Raw genomic sequence first — 19,490 nt, 5'->3', positions numbered from 1 at the left:
AGCGGCCTCAAATTGTTTATTGTGAAACAACACAAGTGGAAAAAAAGAGGACATGGGGTTCTCCTCCTCACCCAACCATAGCCTTTCTGAAGCTTTAGGACCTTATCTGAAGGATATCCTACACCACACCCTGCCTGGCTGGCTCCAGTCACACTTCTGAGGGACGCAGCAGAACATGTTGACTTGCAAATACAAGCCAAGTGGCAGAAATATGTGGGGGGGACCATTTGTCATAACAGGAAATGTCCCACGTGAATAGCCTAACTAATATATATTCAGACTGTCAGGCAGACACAAACATCCACAGGTGTTAAAACTTCACTCAGTCAAAACAGAACATGTTCGCAAACAGGTGCAGAAAAACCCCATGTATGTGTGTCTGTGAAACTGTGCCATCCCTGCAGGCATAGCCATATTCAATTGAAAGATAAGTATGTGCGTCATAATTCAACTTGAATAAATTAAAATTGAAATAAAACCTTCATTAAAACATGGGGGGATTTCCAATTTACTTACTGAATGTAACATCCATTCCAATTAATTAATTTAATTGATGGAAAGTGAAATGGAATTGACCCAAACCTCAATCCACAGACTACAAGAAGCCACATTATGCAGACTGAACTATAATGTGCAGAGAAACATCATTAATAATTCAATTTTGATAACGATCACAGTGATCCCTGATTAATATCTACTATCAAAGCCCAAACATCCAAAGTGCATAATACAGGGTCGGTTTGGAGAGATTGTAGCTGGGAGATTGACTTGCTGTAAACCGGCGGTGGTTGGCTTGTGATCTGGTCGAGGCCAAGGCTACACTATGGTTATCCTGCCCTGAGGTCAGAGTCGTGCCACGAAGCGACTTTGTGTTGAACGATGAGACCGACACCTGAAGCCTTTTGTGACAGTTCCTATCAAGCCTGCCTACTGTCACCTTCTTTAGAGAGAATTAAAACAAAGTGACAGAGCTAGGCTAGGGGGAAATACAATCTCTGTTTTAGTTGGATATAATAGATGACCTACATGTATAATTCAGTATGCTAGCGAATGTGTACAATAGGCAGTTTCCTTAAGCCCCTGGCATGATTGCAGTGGTGGCAGATTGAATATAAACAAATTACAGGATGGCTGACCTAAAATGGCTGCCAATCAGTAAATAGTAACAGGACGGAGGAGGGTTTAAAATGCTCAAATGTAATAAAGACTCCAAATGTCATCTGTTAGTTAGATGTAAAACAAAGATTGAGTTTTTACATTGATGATGGTGCATAGAGATGAAGCAACAAGTTGTGTCACAGTTATAACCCACCGTTCCCCGGTAGGCCGTCATAGAAAATAAGAATTTGTTCTTAAATGGCTTGCCTAGGTAAATAAAAGCTAAATAAAACAAATTTAAAAATAAAACAGTTAGTTCACAGCAATGTAACGTTGCCTGCAGAGCAGAGAAATGTAGCTACTGCAAGGCTTTTCAACAGGTTACACTACTGTCACGTAGTCTCCATCTATTACAAGTAGAGCCTCTGAGAGGTGGTGAGACAATGTGGAATGTGGTTAATCTCTTATACAGTACCACAGACCCTAATGGGAAGTGGGGGCGCTGTAAAATTTTAATTGGAAAACACCATTGAGACAGCAAACCAGCCACAGCAGGTCTGAGTTGAGAGGGCTGCATGACAGAGGCCACAATAGCAGCCATGCAGTCTTTCCCCTCTAGTCCATCTGCTCTGAGCCTCTCTGGGGATTCCTGCTGGTGACAAAGTAAGCTTGTCATTTACCCTTTATTTAAGTAGGCAAGTCAGTTAAGAACAAATTCTTATTTACAATGACGGCCTACCCCGGCCAAACCCTAACCCGGACAACGCTGGGCCAATTGTGCACCGCCCTATGGGACTCCCAATCACAGCCGGTTGTGATACAGCCTGGAATTGAACCAGGGTCTGTAGAGATGCCTCTAGCACTGAGATGCAGTGCCTTAGCCCGCTGCGCAACTCGGGAGCCCAAGTCACCATTTGCTCACATTGTATATAGACTTATTTTTCTACTGTATTATTGACTGTATGCTTGTTTTACTTCATGTGTAACTCTGTGTTGTTATATGTGTCGAACTGCTTTGCTTAATCTTGGCCAGGTCGCAGTTGTAAACAGGGAACTTGTTCTCAACTTGCCTACCTGGTTAAATAAAGGTGAAAAAAAATAAAAAATGAAAAAATCCTCATGGAAGAGACAAATTGGTTGCATTTGACCAGCTTGCTGCTCAGTCACTTTCATTGTTTCAATCTCTTTGACTCCCTAGGGTTGTGAAGTCTTGCTCAGTTTTTATCATTTTGTAGAAAATGTTGCCGTCATTCAAAAAACACTAAACAAAATGAACGTAAAGTATCATAATCCAATCCGTCTGCATGAAAATGGTAATAATACAAAATCCACAGCAGGCCCAACTGACTCACAGCCACAGTCCAGGTCCTATCCCTGCTTCCCTGCCTGACCCTGTGGCCTGGCCCACCCTGGAGCTGAGCAGTACGGCCTCCTATGTACCCCGCTCCGCCTGGGCGTCGTAAACAGCAGGCTCACACGGGGGATTCATTTCATCTGCACTATGTATACCCTGCTCGACCTTCACATCACTTTCTGGACTCGTATGAAAGAATTCGCTATTTGTATAATCTCGCCTTATTTATGTTTCCCATTCCACTTTTTATTAGGAGTGTTTTAACTACTCTAGTAAATAGACATTAAAGCCTTCAGGGTAGCCAATTATACACCTTGGACGAATTAACAAACTGTTTTGTTCGAAAGAGTAAACAGCTGTGTAATCACACACACAAACACACACATGGTCTGAATGTAAAACTTGGCATCCACTTGATAAACATTCTATAATCCTTTTTAAAAAACATGCCGTAAATTCACTTGTTGTTTGAAGTTTCAAATACAATTAAATTCTCTTTTTTGGAACTGATTGTAGACAAACAACGCAGTAAAAATGCAGATTATTTGTGTATCTGGACATTGTTTATAGAAATCTTACTACTACTACTACTATTTTAAGACAACAGTAAAGAAAAATATGTGAAAATGTCAGTGCACTTAATGTCTTGATTGCCATTTGTGTGTGTGTGAGAAATGGACAAAACATTTTAATTGCTGAAAATCCTAACATAGCAGCATGAATCCATGTAAATACCAAAGCAGTTTATCATGGACTTTCCTTGAGGACTTTCCTTGAGGACTCAATTGTTAACAGATTGCTCTCTCTAATGCTTTCGAAATGCCTTTTGTGAGTAACACAAAAGGGAAATTGAACAGACAATTATATGAGGTCAGGCTGAATATTAATCACGGTTAGACTACTGATCATGTTTCAGTTGTCTCTTTCTATCTTCGTAATGTCCACATCCCTACTATACATTAACATTCCTGGAACATTCTCACGTGGTGTGAGCGGAAAGGTACAATGTGCTAATCTCTTCACTTCACACAGTGAGAGCCCTGACACACGACACCCCCCAGACACCCTACCCATCTTCGACTTGGATAGTTCCATCTGTACCACTGACTTAGTCTGGCTTTAATTCCAGTTTGTCTACAAATTAATAATTGATATGTTGGATTCACGTCTCCATCTCTACTAAAAATCTAAGTTAAAGAATAGAACTAGATCAAATAAAAATGTATTTAAAGTGCATTTAAAACCTCACTAGGGTATGTGGGACGCTAACGTCCCACCTGGCCAACATCCAGTGAAATTGCAGAGCGCCAAATTCAAAAACAGAAATACTCATTATAAAAATTCAGAAAGCATTCAAGTGTTATACATAGGTTTAAAGATTAACTTCTTGTGAATCCAACCACGGTGTCAGATTTCAAAAAGGCTTTACGGCGAAAGCATAGCATGCAATTATTTGAGAACATCGCCCAGCAGACAAATCATTACAAACAGTAACCAGCCAAGTAAAAGAGTTACACAAGTCAGAAATAGAGATAACATTAATAACTTACCTTTGATGATCTTCATATGGTTGCACTCAGAAGACATCCATTTACTCAATAAATGTTCGATAAAGTCTCTCTTTATATCCAAAAACCTCCGTTTTGTTCGTGCGTTTTCTTCAGTAATCCACAGGCTCAAATGCAGTCACAACAGGCAGACAAAAAATCCAAATTGTATCCGTAAAGTTCATAGAAACATGTTAATCCTCAGGTTGTTTTTAGCCTAAATAATCGATAATATTTCAACCGGAAAATAACGTCGTCAATATAAAAGGTAAACAAGAAAGGCGCACTCTCGGGATTGCGCATGAAAAAGCTCTGTGACACTTTCGGGTCCAGTCATTCAGACTGGTCTTACTCCCTCATTTTTCAGAATACAAGCCTGAAACAATTTCTAAAGACTGTTGACATCTAGTGGAAGGCATAGGAACTGCAATTTGAGTCCTAAGTCAATGGATACTGTAATGGCATTGAATAGAAAACTACAAAAATAAAAGAATCCTACTTCCTGGATGGATTTTTCTCAGGTTTTCACCTGCCAAATCAGTTCTGTTATACTCACAGACATTATTGTAACAGGTTTGGAAACTTTAGAGTGTTTTATATCCAAATCTACCAATTATATCTATATCCTAGCTTCAGGGCCTGAGTAGCAGGCAGTTTAACTTGGGCATGCTTTTCATCCAAAATTCCGAATGCTGCCCCCTACCCTAGTGAAGTTTTAACATATCAATTATTCATTTCTAGACAAACTGGAATTAAAGCCACATGTTGATCTATTTGATTTAATTTACTAGGATCCCTTTAGCCGACACCAATGGCGACAGCTAGTCTTACTGGGGTCCGACACGTAACGAAAAATACATTACAGACAGAAGACTACAATTTACATACATTTAAAAACATTAGCATGCAGTGTGTGTGTGCATCTCTCAGTTACACATACATTACCAGTAAAAAGTTTGGACACACCTACTAATTCAACGGTTTTTCTTTATTTTTACTATTTTCTACATCGTAGAATAATAGTGAAGACATCAAAACTATGAAATAACACATATGGAATCATGTAGTAACCAAAAAAGTGTTAAACAAATCTAAATATATTTTATATTCTTCAAAGTACCCACCCTTTGCGTTGATGGCAGCTTTGCACACTCTTGGCATTCTCTCAACCAGCTCCATGTAGTCACATGGAATGCATTTCAATTAACAGGTGTGCCTTGTTAAAAGTTAATTTGTGCAACGTCTTTCCTTCTTAATGCGTTTGAGCTAATCAGTTGTGTTGTGACAGGTAGGGGTGATTTACAGAAGATAGCCCTATATGGGGTTTTTTCTTATAAATTTGCAAAAGTTTCTAAAAGGCTATTTTTGCTTTGTCATTATGGGCGTATTGTGTGTAGATTGATGAGACAAAAAAAACTAACAATTTAATCAATTTTAGAATAAGGCCGTAACCTAACAAAATTTGGAAAAAGTCATGGGGTCTGAATACTTTCTGAAGGCACTGTTTGATGTGAAAATGATACTAATATAGACATTGAAATGATATGCCTCACGTAAAAGTAATCTGGCATTCCAGTAAGAGGATGGGGGCCTAGGTCCAAAGCATAGGTTACACAGATGTCACAGCACACATTTGATAGCCTTCATGTTCCTGTTCAATACTAATGGAAACACTTCTTTAATTGAAAGGTTTATTCTGGCCTTGATGATACCAAAATAAATCTACAACTACCGCCACTCAAGAGACAGAAGAATTTTAGAGAACCTCTTTGGGATCCTTGCTGCAAGATGAAGGATCATGGGACGAGCCCTTGAGGTTGCCCCAGAGAAAGCTGAGACCAAGGCCTGCGTGGCTCTCCACAACTACCTTTACACCACAAACACTTACAACACAGAGTCATCAACACAGTACATCCACTCCACTTTTGTTGACTACTCCACACCCACTGGGGACCGGCATCCAAGAGAGTGGAGACAGGTGGTACAAGGGGACACCAGCTTCCTGGACCCAAGAAACATGTTGGAAGACAGAGTTGCTATACATGTGCGCAACAACCTCAGGGACTACTTCCTCACACCAGCTGGTCAAGTGTCTTTCCAAAATGCTGCTATCACGCATGGCACCCTACAGTAAATGTTGGAGTGTGGTTTGGAACACATGTGGCAAATATGTTCTCTTCCTCCGCTTGATGACTGTTTATATGTCATATTGTGAGCCACACACTTGGTTTTGCTGTTTGGATTTAGCTGTTTTTCTTATTCACACTTTACAAATCAAAATAAAGACTACCATAATGACAGTCACTTCATCCTTGTGTGGTTTTAGTTTGTCATATATTCTTTGGAGGTTAGACCCTCAAGACATTTACCTAATGTTGTATTATGTGTAGTGGCCTTCCAATTAGTGGCTGTCCATCTGTAGACAATAAGGCTAGACCCTTGAGCAATTTACCTAATCAGCATTACACATGACCATGTACAACCTTCTGTTGAGGCCTTTCAATGGAGACCTTCCTGCTATGGTACATGGGTGAGAATGGCTGTCCATCTGTAGACAATAAGGCTAAACCCTCGAGACATTTCCCTAATCAACATAACACAAGGTTGTACATGGTCATGTGTAGTGGCCTTTTAATGGAGACGTTCCTGCTATGGTAATACACAGGTGAAAAGTGTGATGAAAGGGGAAATAAAACAAAAAATCCAAAGTAAACACCAGTAAATTACCCAACACTCTAACGTGTGAATACGAAAAAAGGCACACAACACCAGTTTTTGGGTTAAGACGGACGGCTCTGTCTCACTCAAGAGTGGACCAAGCGGACACACAGTACTGATCGATGGTCCTGTGAAAGTAGATTGTCATGTCCCTGACAAATGGGAGACATCGATCAGGAGGAATAGTCACTGTCCATGGTACCATGACGTTGTAGACGGCCTTTGCTGGACACTGCTGCTGTTTCTGTAACTCCTGCTGGCGTTTCTTTAACTCGCTGCATAATGTCAGTGTCCAAAGGATCCTCAGCCGCCTTGGAGTTGCAGGGCGTGCCTGGACGGTGTGTTGGGTGTTGGTGAGAAGGGCGTTGGGGAGAGGGGCCAGGGAGGTAATGAACCTGGTTGGGAAGATGATGAACCAAGGGGCGATGAACCACCTGTGGATGGGCCCTCAGGGCTCAGCTCTGTCTCTGGGCTGTCCAAAACACCACCCCCATCAAACACTGACAAGCATATGGCGAATACATTAGAATGCATTGCAAGCAATTCTTAAAACATCTCCATGGGCTCCTTTGAGTTAAAATGCTTACTCTAAAGAACTGATTTCGTAAACATCTCAATCTAATTAGCCCATACACACACACCACAGTGTCTGTTTTTCTGATGTTTGAACTAGTCACTGTATATGCCCCACTCACAATTTCTCCCATCCAGAAAAGAGCTGATTCCACATGTTCTAACTAGGTCAGCTAAACATAAGATCACAAACACACACACTGTACAAAAGGACTCGGCTGCATGACAAGAGTCCATACCGTATATGGCATATTGGTGTCTGTCTGACGATGTTTCACGTAAACATGAAGCCAATCCAGTTGTCAGACAATTGGAGTAGTACACACCAGCAGCAGCCCCACTCCTCGTCTCCTTCACTCTTTTCAGATTGCAAAAATACTGGTCCCGAATCTTTTTCTATGTTTCTTTGATATCAGTATTGGTGTTAACATTCTGTGATATCTCCTTCCAGCTGTTGTCTTTTGCGTGCTTGTCCGAATACAACTGCATCGAAGGGTTGTAGAGGTTCTCGTATTGTCTCACCAGCTCGCACAGACGCTCCTCAAAACTGGACAGAGACATGATTGCGTGTAGCAAATCTTGAAATAAAAGCACAAAAAAAGGAAACTTGCAAGTAGAATAGCAAGTAGTAGAGGCAAAATAACAGCACGTCCATCTCTTCCGAGTTTATACCAGAAGGGATAGCGGAAAAGATGTGATGTAGACACAGGGACAGTACTTCTGTTACGAAAGTCACTCAATACTGCCCCTCAGTCTTCGGAATGATCTGTCGAGTCTCAATTTCCAGGTCGAAAAAAACTACAGAATGTCGATTGACGGAGCGTATTACAATGAGCCACCCCTTTTGTGACGAAAAACGACATTGCAACACTGCGTTACGCTCCGTAACCTTTGTCTACGTAGTGGCTGGATTGGCCTTAAGTGTGTGGGTGTTAGTGTGAGGGTGTTAGTGTGAGTGTGTGTATATGCATTCCATATGTGTTATTTAATAGTTTTGATGTCTTTACTATTATTCTACAATGTAGGAAATAGTAAAAAATAAAGAAAAACCCTGGAATGAGTAGGTGTGTCCAAACTTCTGACTAGTACGATACATGTAAACAGGGCTGAAAATTGACTAGTATCAGAAATATATAAATACTTGAGGAAATATTGTATACTAATGGTAATATATATATATATATATATATATATATATATATATATATATATATATATATACAGTGAGGGAAAAAAGTATTTGATCCCCTGCTGATTTTGTACGTTTGCCCACTGACAAAGAAATGATCAGTCTATAATTTTAATGGTAGGTTTATTTGAACAGTGACAGAATAACAACAAAAAAATCCAGAAAAACTCATGTCAAAAATGTTATAAAATGATTTGCATTTTAATGAGGGAAATAAGTATTTGACCCCTCTGCAAAATATGACTTAGTACTTGGTGGCAAAACCCTTGTTGGCAATCACAGAGGTCAGACGTTTCTTGTAGTTGGCCACCAGGTTTGCACACAACTCAGGAGGGATTTTGTCCCGCTCCTCTTTGCAGATCTTCTCCAAGTCATTAAGGTTTTGAGGCTGACGTTTGGCAACTCGAACCTTCAGCTCCCTCCACAGATTTTCTATGGGATTAAGGTCTGGAAACTGGCTAGGCTACTCCAGGACCTTAATGTGCTTCTTCTTGAGCCACTCCTTTGTTGCCTTGGCCGTGTGTTTTGGGTCATTGTCATGCTGGAATACCCATCCACGACCCATTTTCAATGCCCTGGCTGAGGGAAGGAGGTTCTCACCCAAGATTTGACGGTACATGGCCCCGTCCATCGTCCCTTTGATGCGGTGAAGTTGTCCTGTCCCCTTAGCAGAAAAACACCCCCAAAGCATAATGTTTCCACCTCCATGTTTGACGGTGGGGAGGGTGTTCTTGGGGTCATAGGCAGCATTCCTCCTCCTCCAAACACGGCGAGTTGAGTTGATGCCAAAGAGCTCCATTTTGGTCTCATCTGACCACAACACTTTCAACCAGTTGTCCTCTGAATCATTCAGATGTTCATTGGCAAACTTCAGACAGGCATGTATATGTGCTTTCTTGAGCAGGGGGACCTTGCGGGCGGGTTAGGGTTAGGGTTTGTTTTCTTGGTGACTATGGTCCCAGCTGCCTTGAGATCATTGACAAGATCCTCCCGTGTAGTTCTGGGCTGATTCCTCACCGTTCTCATGATCATTGCAACTCCACGAGGTGAGATTTTGCATGGAGCCCCAGGCCGAGGGAGATTGACAGTTCTTTTGTGTTTCTTCCATTTGCGAATAATCGCACCAACTGTTGTCACCTTCTCACCAAGCTGCTTGGCGATGGTCTTGTAGCCCATTCCAGCCTTGTGTAGGTCTACAATCTTGTCCCTGACATCCTTGGAGAGCTCTTTGGTCTTGGCCATGGTGGAGAGTTTGGAATCTGATTGATTGATTGCTTCTGTGGACAGGTGTCTTTTATACAGGTAACAAGCTGAGATTAGGAGCACTCCCTTTAAGAGTGTGCTCCTAATCTCAGCTCGTTACCTGTATAAAAGACACCTGGGAGCCAGAAATCTTTCTGATTGAGAGGGGGTCAAATACTTATTTCCCTCATTAAAATGCAAATCAATTTATAACATTTTTGACATGCGTTTTTCTGGATTTTTTTGTCGTTATTCTGTCTCTCACTGTTAAAAAAAAACCTACCATTAAAATTATAGACTGATCATTTCTTTGTCAGTGGGCAAACGTACAAAATCAGCAGGGGATCAAATACTTTTTTCCCTCACTGTATATAGTGAACAGTAGAAGGATAAATATACTGAACAAAAATATAAACGCAACATGTAAAGTGTTGGTCCCATGTTTCATGAGCTGAAATAAAAGATCCCTGCTTATTTCTATGACAATTTGTGCACAAATTTGTTTACATCACTGTTAGTTAGAATTTATCCTTTGCCAAGATAATCCACCCACCTGACAGGTGTGGCATATCAAGAAGCTGATTAAACAGCATGATCATTACACAGGTGCACCTTGTGATGGTGATAAAAATAGGCCACTCTAAAATGTGCAGTTTTGTCACACAACACAATGCCACAGATGTCTCAAGTTTTGAGGGAGCGTGCAATTGGCAGGCTGACTGCAGGAATGTCCACCAGAGCTGTTTACAGATAATTGAATGTTCATTTCTCTACCATAAGCCATTTTAGAGAATTTGGTAGTACGTCCAAACGGCCTCAGACCATGTGTAACCACGCGAGCCCAGGACCTCCACATCCGGCTTCTTCACCTGCGGGATCGTCTGAGGGAGAGCTGAGGAGTATTTCTGTCTGTAATAAAGCCCTTTTGTGGGGAAAAACTCATTCTGATTGGCTGGGCCTGGCTCCCAAGTGGTGGGCCTATGCCCTCCCAGGCTCACCCATGGCTGCGTCCTTGCCCAGTCATTTGAAATCCATAGATTAGGGCCTAATTTATTTATTTTAATTGACTGATTTCCTTATATACTGTAAAATGTAACTCAGTAAAATCGTTGAAATTGTTGCATGTTGCGTAGTTGTTAGCATTTTAACAGTCTTATGGCCAGGGGATAGAAGCTGTTTAGGAGTCTGTTGGTCTGAGACTTGATGTGCCTGTACGTACCGCCTGCCAGACAGGAGCATGGAGAACAGTCCATGTCTTGGGTGTCTGGAGTCTTTGGCAATTTTACGAGCCTTTCTCAGACACCGCCTGGCATGTACGTCCTGGATGGCTGGGAGCTCACCTCCAGTGATGCACTGGGCCGTCCACACCACCCCTCGGTAGGGCCTTCTGGTCAAGGGTGGTGCAGTTGCCATATCAGTCGGTGATACAACCAGTCAGGATGCTCTCGATGGTTGCATTGTCAACCAAACACAATAAAATATTACTTTTGTAATACAGTAAATAGCCTAAACTTAAGGCTATCTAACAAACTAACATTCAACCTTAAAATGAGTAACACATCCATGGCCACATTTTGAAGTTACTGTTACTATACATTTCTTTTTCTGTAATCATATAAAGCATGCATGTTCAAGATAGCATACATAGGTCATCATAGGTTTGTGGAGATCTTCACAATTGCTATAATAATCTGTGCAGAATCTCAAACAACATTGATCACTTGCACCGTGTACTTTAATGTGATCTCAACTGCAATTCAGGCCATTTGGTTCTGCTATTATGAAGCACAGTGATAATAGATGAATCTGTTCTATAAATTAACAAAATATCTGACATTGTATATGCATTTGAACTTTGCTGTGCTTTTAAATGGTTGAAAGCACAGTGATAGACATTTGGGTGACAACTACGTAAACCAAAATCAGACATTGTTTTTCCATTGGAATTTGGTTGTAATTTTAGATGGTTGAAAGCATAGAGATGATAATACATTAGAAATTCAACTAACTTTTGGCTGTCTTTTTGAGTGGGGGAATATAGGTTGTAATCTCATTGATTAATGTCTCAACCAAATATTACCCAACACACCACGTTGAAATGACGTGGTGTGCCCAGTGGGACATATCTCTGAAAGCAGAGGCCTCTCCAGCCCTCCCTTCACCCTCTCCAGGGTGGCATGTGTCTGTGCAATGATAAAGTTGAGCTTCTCTCCAACCACAGAGAACTGGAAAAATCTGGTTTGAACTGAACTGCACTGGGTTGGAGCTCTCCCTCTCTCTCGCTTACAAGCGGATGGATATCTGAGGCTGACATCAGGCTGTGGCAGCCGGCGCTCTTCCTCCTGCCTGCCTGCTGCAGTACTGTGGTTTCACTACTTTAACCGATCAGCCCCATGCGGCCACCCCGGCTCCCATGGTTACACACAACCAGACACATCAGGGAGACAGAGAGAATGAAAAGAGGAAGAGAGTAAGGCGTGAGGAGAGGGTGTAAAGAGGGAAGTAGAAAAAGAAAGTGAGACAAAAGAAGATGGGAGAGAGGTAGAGAAAGAGGAGATACGTGTGGGGAGAGTGAGGTGGCAGTTACAGTCTGTTGCAGACCATGCCCTTGCTTGTGTAACTGCCATACTGTTCTGCTATGTGTGGTGTTCTCTGGCGCAGAATGAATTGGATTTAGATTCCTCCACTGGTGCTACAACAGATCAACAGATGGTCAGTCTTCTCGGCTGAGAGTCTCGCAAATATCTCTTAGTACCAAAAATATCTTTTTTTCGGTTTTATTTTTTCTGTCTTTATAAAGTATGCGGCTACATAGAAAAAGACTTATCAACAAAGTTGCATTTCTTTCTATAAACCTTTGAGAGGTAAAATAAAGCGCCCACTCACCCTGTCCGTTGGAGTAGTAGATCCACTTCTCCTTGGTCTGTCTCGGGGGGCAGGTCTTCTTCTGGATTGCCTTCTCAATGATGCTGCTGGGGTCCTGGACTGGCCCCTTCTTCAGAACTCTGGAGCTCCTCTTCACGCTGCACACCACGATCACCACCAGCACCAGAAGCAGCAACAGAACGATCATCCAGGGCAGGTGCTCATTGATGTCAAAGTGCGTATGAGTGCTGGGTCTGGGGGAGCCCCTCCGCGTGGGCCTGTACCCTGAGCTCTGCACCCATCTGCCCACTCCCACACCAGCTCCATCCTCCATGCCATCCATGGCCCGGTTGTTGGCCGCCGGGTGGGTGCGGTGGTTATCACTGGGAACAGAGTACTTGTGGTGTGAGAGAGTCCGTGTGGAGTCCTGGGCTTCAGGCGTAGTGGCCAGGTTCAGGACGTCTCCATTGTCTTCGGGGCTGGCTTTGGAGGAGCCTGCTGGGGGGGAATCCTGGCCATGGCTGGGTAGAATCCCTGTGGCACTCAGTAAGAGCTCTAAGTCCTCAGCACCTGCTGTCAGTCTGAAGTTGTCTAACCCACAGAGCCACACAAACACAAATAGAAATGAAAAGAGAGAATGAGGGAGGAGAGTGAGAAAAAGCGAGAGAGACAAAGGGGGAGGGAGATGCAGAGAAAGATAATTAAATTCAGTCCAAAGATGGGCTAAATCCAGACTACAACAACACAGAAGGGAGAAATTGTCAAACTTTAATCCCACAGGCAATCTGCTGGACAGCTGTGGAAGGGAAGGTCCCCGCCCTGGCCAAGCCCCAACTAATCTGACACGAGAAGAGCACTAGATTGCTCCTTCTACAGCTACCACATTGGGGCGGCAGGTAACTAACTTTAGCTAGCCTAACGATGGCAAGGGGCGGTAGGTAGCCTAGTAGTTAGAGCATTGGGCCAGTCCCCGAAAGGTTGCTGGATCAAATCCCTGATCTGACAAGGTAAAAATCTGTCATTCTACCATTGAACAAGGCAGTTAACCCACTGTTCCCTGGTAGGCTGTCATTATAAATAAGAATTTGTTCTTAACTGACTTGCCTAGTTAAATACAAAATTCATATAGTGTTCTACTAAAGCTGGAGTAAATTCCATTACAGCTCCAGTCTCAGCAGGAAATAAATGAACATTTGAGGTCAAAAGAAGTCGACAATATATTCCTAAACACAGTCATGTGGCAGTTAGTCGATTGAACTGGATATTACTGTTGCCCCATAAAAAAAAAGCCGGCCCAAATGTCAAAGTTACACTGCCTTTATAGGCTACTGTAGAAACAAAAACAGCCAATCAATAGGGGAGATGTGTTTACTTCCACTGAACCTGAATCAATGCTGTAAAAACTCCCTGAACTGGAATACCCCTGTCTACTATAGTACTAAACAGATTAGATTAGAATTTCATAATGGCATCATATTGGGGGATGCTTTTGGGATTGGCACCCGGATCATTGGTAATCCTTGGGATCCTATTAACAGTGTACAGGTAATCCAGAAGCAAGCTGTGTTATTGGCATATTCATCTCAACTGCAATGCTTTCAGTTCCTCACTGCATGGGGACACACTGTCATGTCTTGGTGGCTCTTGTGCAAAAGCCTCTTCCCCATTCCATCCCATTGAGACTGAGGCATGGGGTTCTCTGTAGTACGTGTGGGACTGGAACACCCCTCAGCCATTCTCACTGAATGAGGGGGCAAGTTAACCAAGTGAAAGGCTATGAATCTACAGACAAGACAAATAGCAGTGGAATTAATGCTCCTCTATGGGTGGCTGACATCGTGAAATACTACTGACGAAACTGGGATGAAACTGTGGACAAAAGCAGTAGCCGAAGAAAAAATAAAAGAGAGACTAGTAAAGTCCTTCGAGCGGCAGTGGCATTCATGAAATTTTGTTTGCCGGTTATTGTCATGCAAAAGACTGCTGGTCTCACGGTAACTGATTGTTAATTAACATAAACAGTTTTAGCATCTCCAGGCCTCCACGCATCAGTGGCAGTTCTAGACCATTTCAACTGGGGGGGCCAAGCTGGGGCCAGTTGTACTGTTAGAGGGGCCAGTTACATTAGACGTTATTGTTGTCAAATCATTTTCTTCACTGCATTGCAGGCATTAGCAGGCGAAAGACCATGTTCACAATCATTATCGTTGCCACTGTCTAATAACGGATGTAAAAAAAGAACGATAGCAAAAATTAGTTCCGTAAAAATTATTTCATGCTCCATATTTAGGGGGGCCACAAGGGGGTCCCCCCCAGAACCGCTAGTGCCACGCATACAAGCCGCTGAAGCACACCTTTGGAACATATACATTTAAAAAAGTATAATAAATCAATTGAATATACACCATCACAATAAGTCCATTACTTATTTTGGCAGGTCCAAAGAAACTTTATGAGATGTAGATGTATTTGTATTTCAGAAGAACAGAATATGAGTTGGTCGACTGTATGTTATCTGGCAATGCACCACGCCAACCGCTGTAGACTTGTTAATTGCCATTCCGGAGCTATGTTGAGCAGTAGGTGCGGCAGGTCGCCGAGAGGTTAGAGTGTTGGACTCGTAACCAAAGGTTGCAAGATCGAAACCCCGAACTGACAAGGTAAAGATCTGGCGTTCTGCCCCTGAACAAGGTAGTTAACCCACTGTTCCTAAGTCGTCACTGAAAAAGAATTTGCCTAGTTAAATGAAGGTAAAATATATGTAGTTTTTTAAAGTGATCATTTGAAACATCCTATACGATAGATAGATTTACAGTTATTTGGCAACGTCAGTTGTGAATGATACAAACCGTAGAATGCCTTATAAATCAAAAAATATATGGGCTGCATGAAGCGACTATAGTCTATTGATTATTTGAGTTTTTTTTTTTTTTTTTATCTTGCCTCAGGCTGCACACGCTGTTTTTCACTCATCAGTAGGCTACTCCGGTCATTTCGCTGCGCGACAGGGGATATTCCGCCCAAACTCTGTATGCCATGGGCTCTCCAGCCCAGTTCCTGCAGCTAACCAGTGCGTAATTTGGGAAACCAAGTGAAATCTGTTCGGGAACATCGATAGTAACATGTTTTCACAACGAAACATATTTCATTAAACTGTTGACAGCCTTTCTCTCTGCACGCTGGAGAAAATAATGAAGGAGAGAGGGGAGGAGATGGAAATTTACGGTGGTGAGATATTCTGTAGCTAAAGGTAATGTGTCCGCCTATTAATTATGAAAATATAAAAAACGACCTATTACTATGCTATTCAAAATCAAATACAAATTCACTAAAATCTGCATTTGTTTAATTTAGGCTAGACCAATTATGTACCAAATACATCTTAAATCTGTATATATATTTTTTAAATGTTTTTCTGGCATGTGTTTTATGCGGTAGGTTATGTATTGTATACTGGCACAATCATTATTTTAATTCCGTTTTTTGGGGTCGGGCTTGGACTACGCATAAGCTCTAATATGCATATGGGTGTTTTTAATGAATCATCACCTTAGAAAGCACTGTCCATTTGGTTGTGTTAGGCTTTGAAAGAACATCCACAACAGCCGTGTTTTCCACTGAGTTTCAACCTATTGTTGAACTTCTTTCTTCAAATTGATCAATTACAGTGGTGAGTTTTAAAAGCACATACTGTGCTTTTATTGACGTCACAGTGGTTCGAGAGACAAGATGATTGCTTTTATTTAACCAGGCAAGTCAGTTAAGAACAAATTCTTATTTTCAATGACGGACTAGTGGGTTAAATTGTTCAGAACGACAGATTTTTACCTTGTAAGCTCGGGGATTCGATTTTGCAATCTTGCGGTTAGTAGTTCAACGCTCTAACCACTAGGCTACCTGCCGCCCAAGCGAGTTGGGTACTACTAATGCATGTCCAGAGTGCATAGGGGATCACCATGGCGCAACTGTCATATAGAATTTTACTGCGGTCATGAGTCCGGTGTGGAGGTAATACTGTCACCAACTAAATAGTTAGTCAGTCTCTGAGAACTACGTTGCCATGGTAACATTGTCAGTGAGTGACTACTTTTAAATAATTTCTAGGAGACAAAAGTATTTCACATTTTCTGAGACTTCCCTTCCCTGCATATAGACAGCCTAATATTTGGTTAGTATAAAAAATAGGAACCTTTGACTTGAATGCTTTTATCTATTTCAGATGAGCATCCTTTGTGATCATTGTCAATATGACATGTTACATAACACTTGGCAGGGAGACAAATTGGGAAGAAATAACAACAGCCCCTACAAAGGAATCTTTCTCTCTTTGAGCCCCAATGGCTTCCCTTGTCTTCCTATACATGTGATGTATTTAAGTAAAAGGGCAACCGTTTACCCAGGTTACTCCCCTTTCCCCTCTACAAGCAATTACCATTTCTTTTTACAGACATGACCTTTTATGGACCAGAGTGAGAACAAGGAAGTGAGTAGTCTGGGAAAGGTATGGAAACAACAACATGTTTTCCACCAAAGCAGTGTTGTCTGTGACAAGACCAAACATGTCACCTTATCACTGAACAGTACCTGATAGCCGGACCAATGTTTGACGTGCCAGACTAAATAGTGGAGAATAATAGCCATCTGGGGACAGGTATTTTAGGAACACAAGCCTGTTCTACAGTCTGGGCTTCCTCTAGAGTTTCTACATGAGAATTACAATCCCCTGGGGGCATATCTAGGGTGATACTGAAATGAAAAACAAAATAACCTTGGTGGGGGAGCAACAGATGTAAAGTAGTTGAGGGAGTCTGGTCCACTGCCCCTTACCTTTACGTACTGGGCCAGCTGAGGAGGAGGAAGGGGAGGGCTCCTGGATGAAGGCAGACTGTGCAGGACCCAGGAGGGTGGGGGAGGTGGGAGAAGCAGGTCCACAGCGGTTGTCTGTCTCTCTAGTGCCCGCCGCCAGTAGGGGCAGACCCTGGGCCAGGCAGTCTGTGTGTGTCCTGCACCTCAACACACTGGAGGCCATATCAGAGAAGCTCCCCCGTGCACATGCCTTACAGCGCACATCCTCCACATCGTTGCCCCTCTTCTTAACCCCTGAGCCCACAGGGCACAGGGAGTGGGCCGTGCAGCTGTCCCCCTGGGTGAAGGTGTCCGGAGGGCAGGTGCAGATCCGGTCCGAGGTGGCCGTGCAGGGGACCTTTTCAACGAGGGGGGCACGGCAGGGCCTCCTGCAGCGGTGGCAATGCTGAATCCCGTTCTCTCCGTGAGTGAATGTGCCCTCGTCGCAGCGGCTGCAATCCCTCACGTTGGTCTGGGTACAGTGTCTGGAAACAAAGGTGCCCGCGGGGCACTTGTCACAGACCAGCTGAATGCCTGTGCTGGGGTCTGTGTGGTAGTAGTGGCGGGCAGACAGGGCCTCTGTCTCAGTGCCTCGGCTGGGTGTCAGAGGCTGGCTGGAGGCCTCACCAACTACACTGTACAGTAGCTGAGAACAGAAAGAAACGACAACAGACACAGTGTTGGGCTTAGACAATGTACTGCAGACAAGACAAAAACACATAAGAGTCGCTGTTAGAGACTCAGCTGACTTACCAAATAAATTGATGTGTGAAAACAACCACAGCTCAGGCAAAGTCACCCCTAGAATCCCCAAACTGGCTATAGTTAAAGGACAGTGAGTTACAAACAAGCGCATTGAGTCAACATTACAGGACACAATCTCACACCGGGTGCTTAGCCACCTACCGTACTGGCTTCCCCACATACTGTAATTTGACAGAAGCTAGGCCATGGCCAGGGGGCATGCTCTAACGGTGACATCATCATGGAATGGAGAAGTCTATTATGTCATCAATAAATATAATTCCATAAGTACTAGTAGATTGTTAAGTGTTTCTGGTGTTGTTACTACAACCTTTAATAGATCCAATAAACTAATTGAAATAACTTATTCAACTTCTCTATAAAGAAACTAAATATATATTAGTATATGTTTTAACACAGCATGGTTGTATTTAGCTATTTTCAAAAATGTAAAATATTTATGTTAAGGCAATCCATCCAAGGGACACAAAAATATTTCATATTCTCAGTAGCGAGCACTTGAAAATCCATTCAAATGACTGGTACCACAACTTGGCTGATGTTCTAAACAGCACATTGAGGAATTTCAACAAGATAACATCTGGTGAAAACACACAGTACCCAATGTTCTGTTGATGTGTGATGTCCTTCTGTTTGACTTTCACTGACAGGCATTCTTTCAGCACTAGTAAACGCTTCCATTCTGAAGTAATTATGGCTTGAATGTGTTCCATGGCAGTGAAATGCCATCCGCATCCACAACAGCCCTCCACTTCTTTCACCGAATTTACATCCAGTCTAGCCCTATGCAGATCCTACATAAAATTCCTTCTAATGGCAGACCACATGTTCTATTTCCTCTCTTAAATGTGGGGCTGGATGGGAAGTGGCTCTGTTGATCTCACTTTTTTGTCCAGTGTGCCAAAATCGCCACAGAAATATGATGTTTGAGGCTATAACCGCCGATATGCAGGGAAAGAAAGGAGAGCTGCATCATCACTTTCTGAACATGCAGAGCCCTGTTAAAAGTTGTGGTCAAATCCAGTGTTTTTAATGGTTTACATACTGCAGTAGACCTACCAGAGAAATGAGAATGCCCTAATTCATCTCAGAGATGTGGGGTGGGAGGTATTAATATTCTCAGAGCATCTCATCAGGAGCGGGACAATAAAATACCAGCCTCCTCCGCTGCTGCTCCCCGTTTGGCTCAGAAGCACATGTTGTTCTCGCTGATGTGAGGGCTGGGGACCTGGCGGGACCCTTTAACAATTTTGAGGAGAGGGGGAGTGAGACCAAACTCTGCTGAACATGAATA

General features: G+C 42.6%; 1 protein-coding gene across 1 annotated transcript in view; it reads right to left on the bottom strand.

Annotated features, from left to right (window-relative positions):
* The window catches only part of LOC106607875 (tumor necrosis factor receptor superfamily member 21), a 36,526-nt gene that overhangs the window by 12,212 nt on the left and 4,824 nt on the right, over positions 1-19,490 (bottom strand). Inside the window, exons 2-3 of the mRNA XM_014205335.2 lie at positions 17,414-18,077; positions 12,608-13,177 (exon numbers count right to left, since the gene is read on the bottom strand). Coding sequence (XP_014060810.1) covers positions 12,608-13,177; positions 17,414-18,077 — 1,234 coding nt within the window. The remainder of the gene's footprint in view (positions 1-12,607; positions 13,178-17,413; positions 18,078-19,490) is intronic.

Source organism: Salmo salar, chromosome ssa06, assembly GCF_905237065.1.
Source record: "Salmo salar chromosome ssa06, Ssal_v3.1, whole genome shotgun sequence".
Classification (NCBI taxonomy): Eukaryota; Metazoa; Chordata; class Actinopteri; order Salmoniformes; family Salmonidae; genus Salmo; species Salmo salar.
Note: the sequence above shows the minus strand (reverse complement) of the source record. Positions and strands in the feature narration are given on the sequence as shown.